The sequence below is a fragment of the Tetrahymena thermophila genome, assembly GCF_000189635.1.
Source record: "Tetrahymena thermophila SB210 genomic scaffold scf_8254769, whole genome shotgun sequence".
In the NCBI taxonomy this organism is placed as follows: domain Eukaryota; phylum Ciliophora; class Oligohymenophorea; order Hymenostomatida; family Tetrahymenidae; genus Tetrahymena; species Tetrahymena thermophila.
The window spans coordinates 98,060-116,473 of NW_002476527.1; the positions used below are offsets into that span (position 1 = coordinate 98,060).

The 18,414-nt window shown below is 22.6% G+C and overlaps 7 protein-coding genes across 7 annotated transcripts; 2 read left to right on the plus strand and 5 right to left on the minus strand. All coding sequences in view use genetic code 6, as the record gives it.

The window, feature by feature from the left end:
- Positions 1 to 1,024: 1,024 nt before the first annotated feature.
- TTHERM_000974164 (hypothetical protein) lies at positions 1,025 to 1,790 on the minus strand (the record flags this gene model as incomplete). The annotated part of the gene is made up of 2 exons (XM_012796091.1): positions 1,025 to 1,422; positions 1,496 to 1,790. 2 exons carry the CDS (start codon positions 1,788 to 1,790, stop codon positions 1,025 to 1,027), a joined length of 693 nt encoding a protein of 230 aa, XP_012651545.1.
- A 1,140-nt stretch (positions 1,791 to 2,930) lies between these two features.
- On the minus strand, positions 2,931 to 4,887 carry TTHERM_00974260 (tRNA synthetase class I (E and Q), catalytic domain protein; the record flags this gene model as incomplete). Its single annotated transcript, XM_001009970.1, has 5 exons — positions 2,931 to 3,809; positions 3,899 to 4,183; positions 4,246 to 4,514; positions 4,570 to 4,636; positions 4,702 to 4,887. The coding sequence occupies 5 exons, from the start codon at positions 4,885 to 4,887 to the stop codon at positions 2,931 to 2,933; spliced, it is 1,686 nt and encodes a 561-aa protein (XP_001009970.1).
- A 1,495-nt stretch (positions 4,888 to 6,382) lies between these two features.
- Positions 6,383 to 7,960, minus strand: TTHERM_00974270 (hypothetical protein; the record flags this gene model as incomplete). The annotated part of the gene is made up of 5 exons (XM_001009971.3): positions 6,383 to 6,646; positions 6,737 to 6,830; positions 6,905 to 7,017; positions 7,346 to 7,452; positions 7,795 to 7,960. The coding sequence occupies 5 exons, from the start codon at positions 7,958 to 7,960 to the stop codon at positions 6,383 to 6,385; spliced, it is 744 nt and encodes a 247-aa protein (XP_001009971.2).
- Positions 7,961 to 9,418: 1,458 nt separating this feature from the next.
- TTHERM_00974280 (hypothetical protein) lies at positions 9,419 to 10,398 on the plus strand (the record flags this gene model as incomplete). The annotated part of the gene is made up of 3 exons (XM_001009972.3): positions 9,419 to 9,727; positions 9,872 to 9,972; positions 10,038 to 10,398. The coding sequence occupies 3 exons, from the start codon at positions 9,419 to 9,421 to the stop codon at positions 10,396 to 10,398; spliced, it is 771 nt and encodes a 256-aa protein (XP_001009972.3).
- A 1,824-nt stretch (positions 10,399 to 12,222) lies between these two features.
- Positions 12,223 to 14,509, minus strand: TTHERM_00974290 (zinc knuckle protein; the record flags this gene model as incomplete). The annotated part of the gene is made up of 5 exons (XM_001009973.2): positions 14,312 to 14,509; positions 14,073 to 14,234; positions 13,859 to 14,020; positions 13,680 to 13,794; positions 12,223 to 13,625 (listed from the first exon to the last, which is right to left on the minus strand). The coding sequence occupies exons 1-5, from the start codon at positions 14,357 to 14,359 to the stop codon at positions 12,223 to 12,225; spliced, it is 1,890 nt and encodes a 629-aa protein (XP_001009973.2). The 5' UTR covers positions 14,360 to 14,509.
- A 1,262-nt stretch (positions 14,510 to 15,771) lies between these two features.
- On the minus strand, positions 15,772 to 16,197 carry TTHERM_00974300 (Ctf8 protein; the record flags this gene model as incomplete). Its single annotated transcript, XM_001009974.1, has 2 exons — positions 15,772 to 15,996; positions 16,063 to 16,197. The coding sequence occupies 2 exons, from the start codon at positions 16,195 to 16,197 to the stop codon at positions 15,772 to 15,774; spliced, it is 360 nt and encodes a 119-aa protein (XP_001009974.1).
- A 291-nt stretch (positions 16,198 to 16,488) lies between these two features.
- On the plus strand, positions 16,489 to 17,616 carry TTHERM_00974310 (transmembrane protein, putative; the record flags this gene model as incomplete). Its single annotated transcript, XM_001009975.3, has 1 exon — positions 16,489 to 17,616. The coding sequence occupies one exon, from the start codon at positions 16,489 to 16,491 to the stop codon at positions 17,614 to 17,616; it is 1,128 nt and encodes a 375-aa protein (XP_001009975.1).
- Positions 17,617 to 18,414: the final 798 nt, after the last annotated feature.

Here is an 18,414-nt window from a genome sequence, read left to right on the forward strand (position 1 = left end):
ACTACAAAATTAAGATAATTTCTATTAATTTTTATATTGGAAAACTAATATAATTAATTTTCTTTTTGCATATTTCTTAAATTCGTTACATTCATATAAACTATCATTCATTTATTAAAGTCTTTTTAAAATATCTAATATTAATTTAAATTTATTAAAATAAGTCATTTATTATAAATGGATATATCTTTTATTCAAAAAAATGCATAGATCTTCTAAAAAACATAAAAAATAACATTTTAATTCATTTATAAATTTTAACTTTGTTCTTTCTTCTACTTAATATTTATTTGTAACTCCCCTATAGTCTAGCAGGTTAGGATAGAAGGTTTTCACCCTTCAGACCCGGGTTCAAGTCCCGGTGGGGGAAGCTTTTTTAAAGTCAATATTCTAGTAAAAATATTTGCTTACTTAATAATTTACTATTTCAGAAAAGATTAAAACAAATTTTGGCCTGTGAATTATACAACTGTATCTCCCCTATAGTCTAGCAGGTTAGGATAGAAGGTTTTCACCCTTCAGACCCGGGTTCAAGTCCCGGTGGGGGAATTCTTTTTGGATAAAATGTTATCATATTCTAGTTAGTTTGTTATTTCTGAATCCAAAAAATAATAAAACTTATGAATCAGGATCAGTTAGAATTATGTAATCCCCTATAGTCTAGCAGGTTAGGATAGAAGGTTTTCACCCTTCAGACCCGGGTTCAAGTCCCGGTGGGGGAAATATTTTTAAAACTAAAATATTTAAAAACAATATCAAATTTATTATTTGTCATAAAAAAAATGATTTATCAGATTTGATAAAAAAGATTATAAATCCCCTATAGTCTAGCAGGTTAGGATAGAAGGTTTTCACCCTTCAGACCCGGGTTCAAGTCCCGGTGGGGGAATACTTTTTGAATAAAATGTTATCATATTCTACTTAATTTGTTATTTCTCAATTTGAAAAATAATAAAACTTATTAATCAATATCAGTTGCAATTATGTAATCCCCTATAGTCTAGCAGGTTAGGATAGAAGGTTTTCACCCTTCAGACCCGGGTTCAAGTCCCGGTGGGGGAATACTTTTTTAGTAACTTTTATTTAAATAAATTACAAAAATATAAAATTAAATATATGTAAATTTATTTATTTACTTTTTATTGACTTAATATATTTTATGGTCTAGCAGATTAGGATAAAAGGTCTTCACCCTTTAGACACTGGTTTTAATACCAGCTGATGAATTATTTTTGAATTAAATGTTATCACATTCTATTTAATTTGTTAGTTTTGAATCCAAAAAATAATAAAATTTATGAATCAGAATCAGTTACAATAATGTAATCCCCTATAGTCTAGCAGGTTAGGATAGAAGGTTTTCACCCTTCAGACCCGGGTTCAAGTCCCGGTGGGGGAATACTTTTTAGTCCGTTAAATTAACTATTTTTTATTAATTAATTTATTATTAAAATTTAACAAAATTTATTTTCCTTTCAAGTTTATAAAATATAACTCCCCTATAGTCTAGCAGGTTAGGATAGAAGGTTTTCACCCTTCAGACCCGGGTTCAAGTCCCGGTGGGGGAATTATTTTTTTATTAAATCTTTTTATTTTGGGATAAAATAAAAAATATATTCTTTATATAAAAAATGTTTAATAAAAAGGTAAGAAAATACCTATTTTTATTTTTTAAATAGAATGTTATTTTAGTAAAATATTACAATACTTTATATGAAAGTTTATTTATTTATTTTTAAATTAAAAAATGATTATTTCTATTAATTATGGACATAGCCAAAGAAAAACATACATAAACTAAATTTATGTGTAAAAAATGAGTAAAAAAGCTTTAAAAAAATGTATTTTAAATATCTTTCCTCATTTTTTTTAGCAGTTGATAGTACAAATAATTTGAGACAAGTCTAGAAATAATAAAAGTAAAGCTATTAATTTGTAAATCCCCTATAGTCTAGCAGGTTAGGATAGAAGGTTTTCACCCTTCAGACCCGGGTTCAAGTCCCGGTGGGGGAATTACTTTTTAATTATTTTGTTTTATTTATATAATTATCTACTTTAAATTTCATTTCAATAAAAATGTTATTTTATAATATCAAAAAAAATGAAAGTTCTTTGAAAAATTAATATAAATAAATGTAATCCCCTATAGTCTAGCAGGTTAGGATAGAAGGTTTTCACCCTTCAGACCCGGGTTCAAGTCCCGGTGGGGGAATTATTTTTTATTATTCAAATTATTGATTTTTCTTCTTCTAAAATTCTTAATTAAAAACATTAAATATAATCGAACTTCGAGATAATTCTTTTTGATTGGAATAATTTTCTATGACTTTAGTAAAAAAATGAAAAAATAATTTGTAACATTCAAAAGATTTAAGCAAATCTGAGAATTTTTATTAAAAAACATTATTCAATACTTATATATATTATATTTCTATTTTATTTCTTTGCAAAAGCTAACGAAACTAATTAAAAATCATTAAAAATAATACAAAAAATGTAAAAATTTATAAACTGCAATTCTAATTTTTATAAAACATTATGTAAGAATAGTGGATTTTTTTAAAATATTCAAAATAATTGTGTGATTACATAAGAAAATGATAACAAACAAGTTTTCCAAATCAAAATTTTAGAAATAGGTTAAGTTTTTTGTCATTCTAAATCTCTCTTGACGAAGCAAGTAATTAGAAATGAGAAAACAATCCAACTTTTTTATTAATTTACAATTATAAAATTAATATTTTTTATAATTTTAAAAAGAAATGAAGATAAAATATAAATGGCTTTGAATATAAAATATAAATGTTAATTTAATAAGTTAATAAATTAATAAATTAAATATAATTTATAAAAGATTTTTTTGTTATTCTTTCTTGTTAATAAATCCAATTTATCAAGCAAGTTATAGTCAATAGATAATCAATAATCGATCATTCTTATTAGGGTACTTCCTCTAATAGCTTTTACATATTTCTGAGTCTTCTCAAACATGCAGATTTTCCAATAATTTATGAAACAAGACCTATAGCGTGAGATTAATGATATCCTGTTAATGTGAATCTCAAAAATTTATAATAAACGTCTTTATCTAGCTTTGAATTTACATTTTTAATGTAATAAGAAATTTATTTGTTAATATTTGACTCATCAAACTAGCTGTCAGCAAGTTTTTTATTATAAATATTTATCATATCTTTGATTACTTGTGCATATTTTTGGTTTATTACAGGATCTTTAAAAACTAATTCTCTAGAGGATTTTTCCCTTTGAGTGTTATAAGTAGGATCAGTAAAAAAGAATGGGTAAGAACTAAGATCTTCATATTTTCTAATTCTGTTAGTTACTATTTCTATAATCTGCACTATGTTTTTATCTTTAACTCTGTCTATAGCTTCCTAGAAGTCAGGGCCTAATTGCTAAATGAGAATTTCCCTAAATTCATTGATAAGCTTATCACTTTATTTTTAACTAATATCGTCTCCAAAAAGAGGCATATATTTTTGGCGTATGAAGTATCTATTGAAGTAATTCAATTTTAGCTAGTCATATTCAAAGCTTTCTTGTTTAACATCTTGCATAGTGAAGCTATTCATGAGATATTCAGGTGAGTATAATTCAAGGGCATATATTTCATCTTAAGTTTTACCTTCTTCTTTGAGTTACTTGATTTTTTAATTGACAACCTAGTTTCTCCATATTTAGGTAATGACAAAGTTAGCTAAAGCTTGAATTGAAACTCCTTATTTAATAAAATCTTTAACTTAAAAGTATCTAAATAATTCTTCGTTCTTGAAGTATCTATGATTACTCTATTATATAAAAAATCTAATAAAAATACTTTCTAAAATTTTTATTTTGCTTAAGAAATAAATCTAAATTTTTATAAATTAAGATTTACATCAAGCATATTCGGCAAATGGAAAAACTTAGGTTGATCTTAATGATTTAAAAGTTAGTAAATAACTTGCTACTTAGGGATGTCTTTCATCCATTCTTAATTTCTAACAACATGAGTTATTTTTTGATCTATGTCGTCTATGGAAAAGCTAAAGAATTTTGATGGCTAACCATTTGTTTTAAAAATAATCATGTCATACAAAAAGGCTTGATAAATAAAAGGATTTAGCTATATTTCATCTTTATAAAATATCTTCTTATATGGGTCTCTGGTAAGTTCATCAGTCTACATTTTAGTTTCAAAATTTTTTAATTTTAAGCTAAACCAAAATAGAATTTTAAAATTACTTTGAGTCTTATGCAATATTCAACTTTGTCATTTAATTTCTTTTGGATCTATTCTTCTGTTAAATTTCTACATACTCCGCTATATTATGGTATTTTGTTATTTTTATAAATTAAGTTATTTTATTGAATATGAGTTTCTTTATCACAAAAGCATCTATAAGCTTTTCCTTCTTTTATCAGTTATTCAGCAATTTCTTTATATCTATCTAATTTTTTAGAGCTTTCGTAAGGACCAAGTTGTCCCTCCTCTTCATACTAATTTTGATATCCTATAATTGATTAAATATATTAAATAACGCACATTCATTTTATAATAAAACATACCTTCGTCCCAATTAATACACTACTTTAATATCCCTGTATAGAGATCTCTAAAATCTAGGTGATCCGACTTAATTATATTAAAAAAATATTGATTTCATTGCATTTAGATTTTTAAGATTTGATTAAATATACTTAATCCTTAATGTCGTCCAGATGGAGGATAAAAGAGGCTCCATTGGATCTAGCATAGTAATATGCAGCCAAAGCACTCCTAAAATGATTTAGATTAAACATAGTGTGATTACTCTGCAAAACGTATTTAACTCTCATAGGACGAATGTTCGAGAATTAATACTTAATTAGCTATTTTAGTATCATTTCTACTACTTATTGCTACTTATTATATATTTTTAAATTATTTTTGTAATAAATAATCTTGAAATTTGATTCCTACCACTATCTTTCTTATTGTTTTTTATTGAAATATACTTATAAATTTTGGCTTCTAGCTAAATATTTTCTGGAAACTTAAATATCTACTTTTGTTTGCAAATATTAATTCCAACTTTTTTTTGATTCTTTCAAAATAATAAGGATTTTGAAATAAATCTAATCTAATTTAATAATATTAATTCTATAATAAAATTAAGGATAGCAGTGATATATTTATTTACTTATTAAATAAATATGTATAAATAAATCTTTTTAACATTAGTTTGTTTAACTTTATCAAAATAACCATTTAGAAAAAAGATTTTTTTAATTAAAAATAATTTATTTAATTATTTTAATGAAATTAAGAATTCTTATATTTATTTTTTAGCTTTAAAACTAATAATTTTAAAATGATAAGTATATAGGGGAGTCATTTGAAAGGTTCTTTATTTCCTTTTAATACTCCATATATGAAAAACCTTTTCAAAATAATTCTTCTTTCAACAAATTTATAAAAAAGAATCCCTCCATAGATTTTATTTATGCTTATTGATTAAATTTTACAATTTATTCTCATAACTCTTAATGAAAATTGAGAGATAGTTTCTTAAGTAAAATAATTTTTTTTATTTTTAAATTAAATATAAAACTCTTAAAATCAAATGAAAAATTATATTTATTTAATTGATATTTATTTGTAATAAATGTAAATTTTATTTAACAGGATATTTTTCAATAAAATATTATTATAAACTTAAAACAAGTGTTGGTTATATTTATATTTATTATTAAATTTATTTGTTTTTAAATTATTGTGTTCATTATTAAGATAAAAGAGATATTAAACATTTTGTTACATTATAGATACTAGCTATTATATTTTTTTTTTGTCTGTTAAATAATTAAAAATATAACAGACAAATAAATATTTTAGTTTTGTTTAATTTTAAAGAATTAGATTAAAAAAAACAGTTTTTAACTATTTTGCAGTAGTAAAATGTATGTCAAAGAAAAAGGATTGTTAACGAATTAAAAAATCTATTAAAAAAGGAGATGATATGTAATATATAGAAACAGCAAGTAAGATGTAATTAAGCATTTTATATGGATTGGATAATAATTATAAATCAAGGTATGTAATATTTATGTATTTTAATGATTATAACATATTTCTTCTATCTGATAATTTGATTAATTTATTGAATTTATGAATGAAAATATTCATTTGGCTCTTTTTCGTATTTCTTGTATAAAACTTGCTATAAAAAGACTAATTATAAGAAAAATATAATCTTATCTCACAAAAGAAAGGTGTTAGTTAGTTAGTTAGCTAGCTAGCTAGATCTTAAAACTGGCAAATCACTAAAGTAGTTAAAGAAATACCAAAGATAAAAGAGATATTTAAATTAAATAGATGATGAAGAAATCAATATTCTCATCACTCTACAGCTTGGTTAGGAACTTCGTTAGCATCATAGTGCTAATGTTCTTCATGGTTTGGAATCTCCGAAGTTTTTCCAACATCAGTTACATTTTTATGTAAATAAGTGTTAGTTCTGGGTTAAACTTTTTTAAATTTAGTTAGCTTGAATAATTCCTTATTGTTGTTTTATTAAATCTAAGATAGCTTTTATTTGGTGTATGTATAACTCAAATCACTTGCCTTGTTACCTTTAGGTAGTAATCTGGGTTTAAATGAATCCTTTTTCATTAAATAAAATTATTTAAACAAATAATTCATGCAAATATTTCAGTAATTATTTATTTAGTTCAATATAAATTGAAGAATTACCTATTAAGATCTATACATATAATCCTATTCAATACGCTGTTAGAATTCTAAACCATAGCAATTTCCTAAAACTAACTTGATAGGAGTTGAAGGTCTATTTTATTATTTCAAATTAAGTAAGTAAGTATTTGGTTGGTTTAATTTAATTTAATTGATTAAAATATATACCTGTTTGGTAAACCGTATCTGAATTCTTCTTCTGGAATGTACAAAGGAAGAGCATTACGTCCCTTAACTACCTTCATACGTGCATCTACTCTCTTTCTGTAATCAGAAAATTGCTATTTTAATGAAAATTAAGTTAACTATTTGTATTTACAAAAATCCCTCTTTTGTAGTGTTAAATTTTAAATCCTTTTTAATTTAATTGTTTATTTGTTTATTTATTAATTAATTAATATATTTCTCTTTCGTAACTTATTTTGGTTTATTTGCAATCGTAAACAAGTTAGCAGATAATCAACCAAAAATTAAAAATCACTAATTATTTTTCTTTTAAAATTCATTTTTTTTCTTTAATTGTCATTCTTTTTAAACTAAACTAGTTGAAAAATTGAAACAAACTATGTTTGCGTATTATGCTTATCTATTGATAATAATGGTAGTTACATTTGATTTATGCAAACCCTGAGTAAGAGACATCTTATTGAGCTTAGCAAAATCACGATCTGGTTCTTTAGGACGAGTTTCAGCGTGGTATTTCCAAGTCATGCTAACTATTTATTTTTTAACCAAAAAAATTATTAACAATTTAATATCAAAATAATTTTAAAATGGATTATTTAAATAATAAATTATTATGCTCTCAAAATCTTGTTATTTCCATTATTAGATTAATATGATGTTATATTTCGTTTTTGAGTTATGTTCTTTAATCTTAAAGTTATTTGAACAAAAAAATTCATTCTATAAATCTTCTCGCTTAACAATCATTTTAAATTTTAGTTTTCTCATCAGGAAAATGTAATTTATTTTGACTAAGTGCTAAATTAGAATTAATAATTATCTTTTTCAATGAAAAGCACTCGAACCCAATTCATACATAATATTTCAATTACCTTCTTTAGCTCCTTCTTCGTCACGTTCGAGAGGTCTGCCATAAGTGTAATCGACAGGTGGAAGACTGTAAGCAGATGGCTTGGATCTTCCAACATCATCCTTTAAAAGTAAGGTGTTTTATGTGCGATTATTCCAAGGATAAAATCCGGTGCTAGTTCTTGACATTTTTTTATTACTTATTTGCTATCTAATTGATTAATAAATTATCTAATTATACCTTATATATGTATATATCCAATAATACTATCCAATAAGTTATTGTTATATTTTTATTAGCCAATTTATTATTATAAGCCTTACTATTTCAAAATAAAAATCAATTCATCCTTTCTTTAATATTTTTCTTCTATTTATTTGCTATCATATTCAATCTATAATCATTCATTAAAAACGATGATAATCAATGAATGAATAAAGAAAATTTTATTAATTTTTAACAATTAGATTGATTGATAGATAGATAGATAAATTATCTATTAACAAAAGAAATTCAGAGCAAAATGTTATTAACAAGCAAATAATGATAGTTAATATAGGCAAAAAGCAAATAAAATTATTAACAACATTTTCTAATTATTTACTAACTAATTAACTGGATGGTTAAATCAATAAATAGATTCTTGGGACATTGATTCATGATATTTGAATCTCCAAAAATTATAATTCAAAAAATATAATTTTGTAAAATTAATAGTTAAATTAATTATTAAATGAATGAAAGTAAAACAAAATTTATTATTATTTAACACATTTACTTAATTTTTGTTAAATCTAACATTATAATCTACTACTTTTATTAATTTTAATTCTAACTTAATTTATTTGGAAGGAATAAACTTACTAAAACTTTTGAAAATTAATTATTCATCTAGTTAATTAATACTTTGGACTTAAAATAATAAAATAATTATCAATAAAAAGCAATTAATTTATAAAAAAATAATAAATTTGAATTAATTTTTTATTCTAAAATAGTTAATTACAGAAATATATAAATTTAAAAATAAATTAATCTCTTTATCACTTTTTATTTGTATAAAATATCTTTTTTTAATTCCCTAAAATAGTAGCAAAATATTAATATAGTAAGTAATTCATTAACGAAATACTCTAATTTTTTATTTTTATAAATGATAAATTTTTTTCATAAAATTTTTTGGGGGTAGGAGTGTAAAACATTTTTTCTGAATAATTTTTTATACTTAATAACTACATGAGATAGAGTTGATATAATATATAAAATAATAGTTTTGTGGATTAAAAAAATAAATAAATAAATTAATTAATTAATTTATTAATTTTGTAAAAATTATTTATTATTGATTAATTTTGTTTTATTGACATATTTTTGTGTTGAAAAATTAATTTATTATTATGGATTTTGTTATTTAAAATTGTTGTGCTTATTAATATTAAATGAAGAATATGATTTTTATTAATTTACCTAGTTTAAAATTTGTATTTAACAATGAAAAGTTAAATTTAAGAAATAAATAGAATCAATCCTTAATTCTTTGAATTATATCAGAAAATTTTAATATTACTTATGAAGGGGGCTCAAAAATAATTAGGGAAAGATATGAGTGAGATAGTGAGTAATAATCTAATTGCATGCATTGACTAATGCAAATATTATAATCTTATTTATTTATAAAAATACTAACAAAGTACTTTATAGTTATTAGTTAATAATAATTTCATTTAAGATTTTCTACCGAATATTCCTTTGTAAAAACTATTAAATCAAATTATATTAAAAATAGTAATACAATCAATAAACAAATAAATAAAGAAACACACTTTAATAAAATTATTAAAAAAATATATATATATACATAAATTAGCAAAAAAAAAAGTAGATTGATGGCAAGCAGAACTATTACATTAAAAAGATTTCTTATTTTGAATAGTATTTGGGCTATCCCTCTTTTTGTAAGATTATTAGATTAGTTTCATTTATTTAATTATAGAAACAAGAGATATTTTCATACAAGCGAATGAAGCTACTTGAAATTCTTAAATAGAAACATAGTTAAGCATGCAATCTTTAATATTTTTATTTATAATTGTATAAAGTCAAGTCAAAAAATGGATTCTTTCCAATGCTATATCAAGCAAATTAAGCAAATAACTATGAATAAGGTCTATGCAGCTACCAAAGACAATAATAATTACATGTACGAATACAATTTTTAGAATTTGATATAGTTTTTTGTAATAAAATCTAATTTTATTAACATAGAATAATCTCTACTAATGGTGGTGAATTAAATAACATTAAAGATGATTAAATTTAGAGTTTAAGTTCAAATATTTGCAATGAAAACAAGGAAATTCTATAAATTATTGACTTGATTCAAAAGAAGCAAAAGCAAGATGAGTCAGAAGGTAATTAAAAGCAAAATAAAGAAGATAAAAAGCAAAAAGAAAAGGACGATGAAGATAAAGAAAAAAAAGAAGACGAAGATAGTGACGAAGAAAGTGATAGTGAAAGCAGTGATGACGATGATGATGATCAAAGTGGTGGAATTCTAATCCCTGTTATTGAATGGGTAAAAGGCATTATTCCAAGAGTAATTCCTAATCCATAATCTTAATCTTGAGGAATGAAAGAAGACTACTTTACTTACTTACTTACAACTAATAAGCATTCATAAATTCATAAATAGATAGATACATAGATACACTTACATTCCTTTACAAAATCCATTTCAAAATTAATTAGGTGAATTATAAATAATTTTCAACAAACAAGCATCATCCATCCATCATCTATATATATATAAATATAATATTTAAATCTTTTTATAAGATTTAATGGAAATAATAACTCAAAATTAAATAAATTGAGCGAGAATAATTTATGAAATTCAGCTATAGCAGTCCAGTTTAATTAGAGGAATCTTAATGTTGAGATATAATATTCTTTTAATAGTTAACTATTAATTAATTATCAAAAAAGTAGAAAGAATCAAAGTGAAGTTTCTGATTATTTTAGATTTTAAACTGAAAAAAAATCTTTATAAAATACCGAATATAATGCTATCATAAACGAATTTATTTTATTATAAATTCAGTATTTTTATATTATCTATACGACCTTCTTTGTTTTGATTTTTCTTAAATCAGTCTCGCTCACCATTTAAGTTATTTAAATATCATGGAAAATATAATATTTCTTGGATAGATTTGAATTTTATCAAATTTAATTAAATCTAAATAGATTGAGTATGTTTGTTCGCTTATACTTTTAATTTAATTTTAAAGTCGAATAGATCTTTCTAAAATAAGTGTAATTTATACCATAAATAATTTTTTACTTCTAAAAAAGAGAAAATAAAATTAAGAATACTTTTTTTTAGATAGAGTAATAATCTACAATTAAATTTGATTGATTTATTATTAAAAACTTTGAAAAATTGATAAATATTTATTTAATTCTACTAACTAAATATGTTTTATTACCTTTTAAAACATTTTTAATCAAAATATCTAAAATTAATTTCCTAAAAAAATTATAATTTCTTTACAAAGTCTTGGTTCTTTTTCGATTTTAATGTTTTGCAAAGCATAGCATTATATCGATAGTAAGTGATTTTGCTTCAAATCTAAATTAGCCAGTCGCCTTATTTAAATAATTTTAGTTTCGATTAGAAAAATTATATTTGAAAGATAAAATTTAATTAAATTTAAGAGGATTTATTTATCAATTTATAAAATCGTCTAAATTGTCTTTATTTAATCTAATATTATTCATAAATAAATAAATAAATAATATAATTTTTATTAAATTTATCTTATTAGCAAATTTAATTTTTAATTTGTCCAAAATTTCAAAGTATGATAAATATTTAAACTTAACAGTTCATAACTTTATCAGAACCTATTTTACTAATTATTCTTAAACTATTTTTTGAAGTTTTACCCTAACAAAGGATATAAGTAAAATAAATTATTTTTATTAGATTATTTATTAATTTTTGCAAATTTTGAGTATGTATTTATTAAAAATAAAGAGCATTAATAAATTAAAATCAAATATTTTGATATGCATGCAGTAGAAAAGGATATTAGTATATAATGGTTACTTTAATGAATTATTTATTTATTTATTATGCACAAATAAATAATTCGTATAAATAGGTTTTTTAATTTATAAACATTTTTATATGATGAGACTAATTTTATTTTGAAATTGAGTTTATTTTGTTTAGCAAATATCTATCAATTTATTTATCTATATATTTTTTATATATTTACTAATTTATTTACTTAATTTCTGCTTTTCTTAATTTAATTTGAAACAGAAAAATCAATCAATAATCACTATAAATATCTATCTATCTATCTAATTAACTATCTAGTAGATTAAACACAAAATGAATAAATGAATGAATTTTCATTTTGTTTCAATAATTTTCTTTCTTTCATTTATATTTTTTAGATTCTTTCCTTATTTGTTTTTTTAACTTGTAATGTTTATCGTCATCTACATGAATTTAAATATCTTCATAATATCTGCTATATTTATCAGATTTATGATGGTGGTGTGAATCACGGTGATGATGATGGTGGTTTTCATCATGATGGCTGTGGTGATGGCGATGAGAACTATGCTAACTGTGGTGAGAACCATTCTAACTGTGGTGATGACCATGATGTTTACTATGGCTATGGCTGCTATGACTATGATGACTGTGACTATTATGATGATGACTATCTTGCTATCTTTTCTATTTCTTTTTACTGTTTCTTTTTTTTTCATTTCTTTCTTCTTAAGATTAAGAGCTTAAAGCTGGACTAGGTGGAGCCAAATGAGAATCATAAGAATCTTCAGATTCATCAGAGTAATGGAAATTAATTATTTTTCCTTAAAATTTAGCTTCTTCTTCTTTTCTCCTGAGTTTTTATATTCTTTCTTAAAACTTTGTTCCATAAATATCATCTTTTATCTTTTAATAGTCGTTTTTGCAGTTTGAATGCCCTTTTTTGTGACAAACCATGCATTTTATTTTTTGGTCATCAGTCTTTTTCCATTCCTCTTCTATTCCATTAAAAGGTGTGTTTTATTTATACTTCGAGTAGCTATTCATAAAGATAGCACCACAGTCAGCTTTAATATGCCCTGGTTTTTGACATCTAGAACACTTTTATTAGTTTTATTTTGGACAATTTGCACTGGCATGACCAAACTAACTGCAACTGTAACATATTTTTTGCTGGCATTGACGAGCAAAGTGATCACCCAAACAATTATTGCATACATCCTTAACTTCAAGCATACACATTCTCTCAAAATGACCCTATTATTTGCATCTTCTGCATGTCATTTAAGGTTTCTATTCCTGCTAAAAGTACCTATTGTTCTTATCGTATTCAAATAAATCTCTGAAATTCTCTTCTTGCTCATCATCCATTTTTTCTTCTTTGTTTGTCTCAGAGCTTTTGTTTTCAGAGATATTTTTCAAGAGCTCTTGCTATTTTCTCTTCTCCTCCAAAAATGCTAACCTTTCTTATTCTTCCTTAGTGTTGTGGATCTCCTTTATCTTTTATGACAAGTTTCCAGAGCGAGTATAAAAAATACGAGTATCGCCAATAACTTTATAATGTCTCGAATCCTCAAATGTCAAGTTTTTCATTTCTTCTGGAGTGAGCACACTGTTAAAGGCATTTAAGTGCAGAGTATAATTTATCTTCTGTGGCTATTCAGATACATCATCTATATTTGTAGAAGTACTATCTGATGGAGATTTTTAAATTTAATGATTACTGCTATATTAAATGCTTGATTCTTTAAATGTTTCCTATTGAGTTTTCACTTAATTTTCTACTATATAAATAATAAAAATATTATCTTCCATTCATTAATTTAGTATAACCTTACAATTGCTGATGATATTGACTATTTATTCTGCTTTTCCATCATTACTGCTTTTCCTATGGCTATGGTGTTGGTGTTAATGCTAATGTTGATGATCTTATTTCTTTTAGTGAGATTTCTACATTGTTTAAATAAATTATGAAAATATGCAAAAATGAATAAATAAATATATAAAGTATTACATGATCATGGCTTTCTTGAATATCTTTATGGTGAGTGTGATGGTTATGATGATTATGATGATTTTAAGATTTCTATTTTTCATATTATTCCTTTGTTCCTTTACTGCTTTGTTTACTTATTTTTTTGTACCTGCTTGCCATTCTTTTAGAAGAAGATCTCTCCTGTCATATCAAAAGCATATTTTACTTTTTGAATAAAATAGTGAAATTTTACATCGCCACTGCTGTCTGATAATGCCAAATAAGCATTAGGTGATTCCATCAACTATTGAAATTAGTTAAAGCTTTAATAACTTTTTCTTTCGCCTTTTCCTTATTTAGAAGCCTTTTAATCTTGTTAATGTCCACTTTTGTTTCTTTTCTTTGAATATCTTTCCTGTTAAAAATAAAAAGTAACAACTTCGATAAAGTTAAGAAAAAAGCAAGCTAATTGCAGATAAGTTAGCTATTTACATTATCGCTATTGTCTGATAGGTTAAAGTATTATTGAGACGATTTCATCGATTTTTACTTTGCTTAATTCCCTTTAATTAATTAAAAATTAGGTGCCCTCTTTTTGCTACTTATTACTTTCAGAGTTAAGCTTATTTAATTAATAATTTTCTTATTTGTTTTTTAATTGAGTGTATCAAAATTTAATACTTTTGAATCTAATTAATTAATTAATTAATAAATAGTTAGATATAGAAATGGATTTATGCATAGTAAATAGTAAAATATTCTGAGTATTCATCAAATTAATATGTACCATCAAATAATTGGAAGAATTATTCTTAATTATTAATTTATCTTTTTAACAATTTTAGTTCAGTCTATGTTAAAAATTTGATAACAAATTAAATTAAAAAAATCTATACTAATTCTTACATTCTATATATAATTAAATTTCTAAATTTATCTTCAAGCATTATTTAAATAATAAATTTTATAATTTTACTTGTCTAACTTATTATTTTTTTGTTAAATAATTTGACAAAGCAAATAAGAATTAATGTAAAGCTTTAGAATACAATGAAAGCTGCAATATTTCAATAGTATTAGTATAATTTTGTAAAAAAAATATATGCAAGCACTAAATAAAAAACAAATAACTAAATTTTAAATTAAACAAAAAGAAATATTAAAATTAATGTTTGTTTTGAAATATTCTAATTTTATAAAAATGAATTAATTAATTGATTGATTAAAAGAATATATTTAAGAATTAAAAAATTTTTTTTAATATTTACTTAAATTGGAAAATTATTAATTAAATGAACAAAATTATTTTGACACTATGAATTAGAAAATACATACATTAAATGGAATATTTTAATAAAACTTAAAAAGAATAATTAATTATTTAAACGAAAAATTGAAGATGTTTATACTTAATTAGATATAGATAGATATAGGGCATTTTTTTTAAAACTAATTTAACAATTTAAGATATAAATATTTTAAGATATTTAACAATAAATTAAAAAAATATTTGACTAGAATATTGTTTTGTAATTTCATTATTTAATTATATTTTCAATATTTTTTAAATTTTTATGACTTTCTTTTGATTTTTTCATGCATGTGTTATCAAAATAAACTAAAAATATTTTATTTTTCAATCTAAAAACATTTTTTTCTCACATAAAAAGTAATAAATATTTTTTGATGAAAATAAAAAAATTAATTGTTTTTTAATTTTCTAGAAATAATTTTTTTTTATTTAATTGAACAAAATTTTTAATATTTTTTTTATTTAGATTGAGAATTATTTTATTGTAAATTTTTGATTAACTTTAAGATAGATTTTAAGAATTGGTTTTGATTTTTAAATTCAGCTTTTTTGTATTGAAAATAATTAAGAATTATTTATATTTTTAATATAATAATAAGAATTTACAGATATAAATATTTTATAAACTTACATATTATTTTCAAGCATTAAGTGACTACCTTTCTTGAGTTTTCTTCTTCTTTTTCATGGCTCTTTCTAAAATTGGAGTTGGTCTTTAGTTGAAGAGAATCTTTTTATTACAAACTCCTCTTACATATATCTTTACTTAATTATCTTCTTAAACTTTTTCATTTACTAGAATAGGTTCTTTTAAATCAACTATATTTCCTACCAGATCATAAATTCCAATTTTCATCATATATTTCTATTATAAAAAGTATTTAAGTAATTATCACACAGAAATTATTTAAGAATTTTTATTTTTGTTTACTTTTTCATCTATTTTTTCTAAGTTGCCTATTTCTAAAAAATTTAAGCTTTGTTCTTCGTCGCATTCTAAATCTCCTTGAAATTCAATTAGTACATAATCCTTGCCATCTGGCTAATATATCATTTTGATCTCCATCTTATAAAGAGGTAGTGTCTGTTAGCTGCTTTTAAAAAGTAGAATTATTGATCAAATTTATTTTTTTTTTTGATAAAAAGGTCTATCTATCTGTAGCTAATGTTTCACAGTTTGTAAATAAATAAATAAATTTATAAAAAGTTGATAAATTGAGCAAATCTTAATAATTTTACCGCAAAAATTTGAAATTATTAATATTAGTTGGTAAAGCCAACGATAAGTGTTTTATTAAAAAATATCAAAAAACAGTTTTTCTAATTTTCAAATAAATTAATTAGGAATCATCAATTTATGGTGCATTAAGGCAATCAGGAATTGTAATTTAAGAGTAATGGCGAAAATAAAGATGAAACCATATTGAGTGCTTCTTAATATTCAGAAAATAGTTTTCATTTAAATGAATAAAACAATTAGCTCGATGATACAATTCTAACAGTTTAGTAAATGTATTTTGATGCAGTTGATAAATATAAAAATATAAAAGGTCACATTTACATTCTATATATGTTATTAATTCTAATTTTAATCACAGTTTATAGTGCAACAAATGAATAAAATAGTGACAGTGATATGAAGTAAGTTAATTTAAATATAAATGTAGCAGAAGACTTTCAATCTTATTTAGAGAGTAACTAAGAAGAGTTTCAGTTTAACTTTACAAGCATTTTTATTGAGTATCAAAAAATATAATTTGAAAATACTCAGTCTTCTTCAATTAGATATTATATCAGTTTATTCGATAAGTATGTCTTCGGTTAAGTCCAAGATGGTTAGGTAATCAATTAGTATGAGGAGATGATATTAAATTAGTGCATTTAGGATCATGAACAGATGAAATAGGAAATTATAGATAACATAGATGCACTAAAAAAAATGAAAGTGTAAAACGATCTGGAAGAAATTATTGTATTAAAATAAGAAATAGAGGAAATGAAATAATATTTGATTTTCAGGAACTCCACTCTGAATTTCATGAATTTCATCCAAAATAAGACTACCAATTATTATGATTATTATTAGTATACTTTTGAGAAAGTAAACATCTTGAGCAACTAGATAGATAAATTAGATTTTGATATAGTAAGAAACGAGCTTGATATCGTTAATAGAAATATAATTATTGTTGAATAAAGATCAATCGAAGAAGAAAATTAAATACTTAAAGAATGCATGAAAGAAATAATAACTAAAAACACATAAAAGCTAAGCAAAACAGACAAGGACTTGCTCTTTGAGAAATATATTTACGAAGAAAACGAATTAAGATTGAAAGTCCTTGAGAAAAGGATTTATCTGCAAAACAGAAAAAGCAAATTAATCTCATCTCTATAAAATTACAAAAATACTTATTAAGAAGGTGTAAAGGACTTGATCAACAACCTAATTGAGTCTTATTTTAAATGTATACGTTAAGATTGAAACCAAATCAACAAAATAAGTCAATCAATATATTTATTTCTAATTACATTAAATAATTATTGAAACTGAAGGCTAAAAATCGAATTTAGTTTTAAGATTTTAAATGGATGCATTTTGAATGATAATAGCATTAATTTTGATATTATTCATAACTTATTTTTTATTATTTATATAAAATTTATTTATTAAAACTGTATTTTTATAAAATATTTTAACTACATTTTGTTTGTTTGGATTTAGCATGTATTAAAAATAACATTTTATTGATAATCTATAAAACATTTTAATACTTTGTTACTTATAAATTATATAAACAAAAAATTAATCTGATATATTTGTTATTTAGTTAATCATTTTTTTAATTAGAGTGTTGGTGTCTTTGTAATTTGTCTATAAATTTTGGTACGAAAGGTGGTCACTTTAGACAGTTTTCTGTTTTAGATATTAAATTTGATTACAGCATAAAAGAATTTATAAAAATTTGTATTTCAATTTCTTTTTGTAATAAGATTTATGATAAAAAGTAAAATCCATAATATTTAAATTAAAATATTTTAGAAATTTGAATGAGAAATATTCATTCGCTTAATAACTAGATCAGATTTATTTAAAAATAAATAAATGAATGAATAAAAGAAAATACACAATTTAACATCAAAAGCATAACTCATTTTACAAAAGAAAGTAATTGAGTTAGTAAAAGTTAATAACTGTCAATTTATTTAATCATTTATTGTTAAAAAAGTAAAAAATATAAAGCCAGTATTATATATAGAGAAAAAGGTCGTTTAGCGCCTA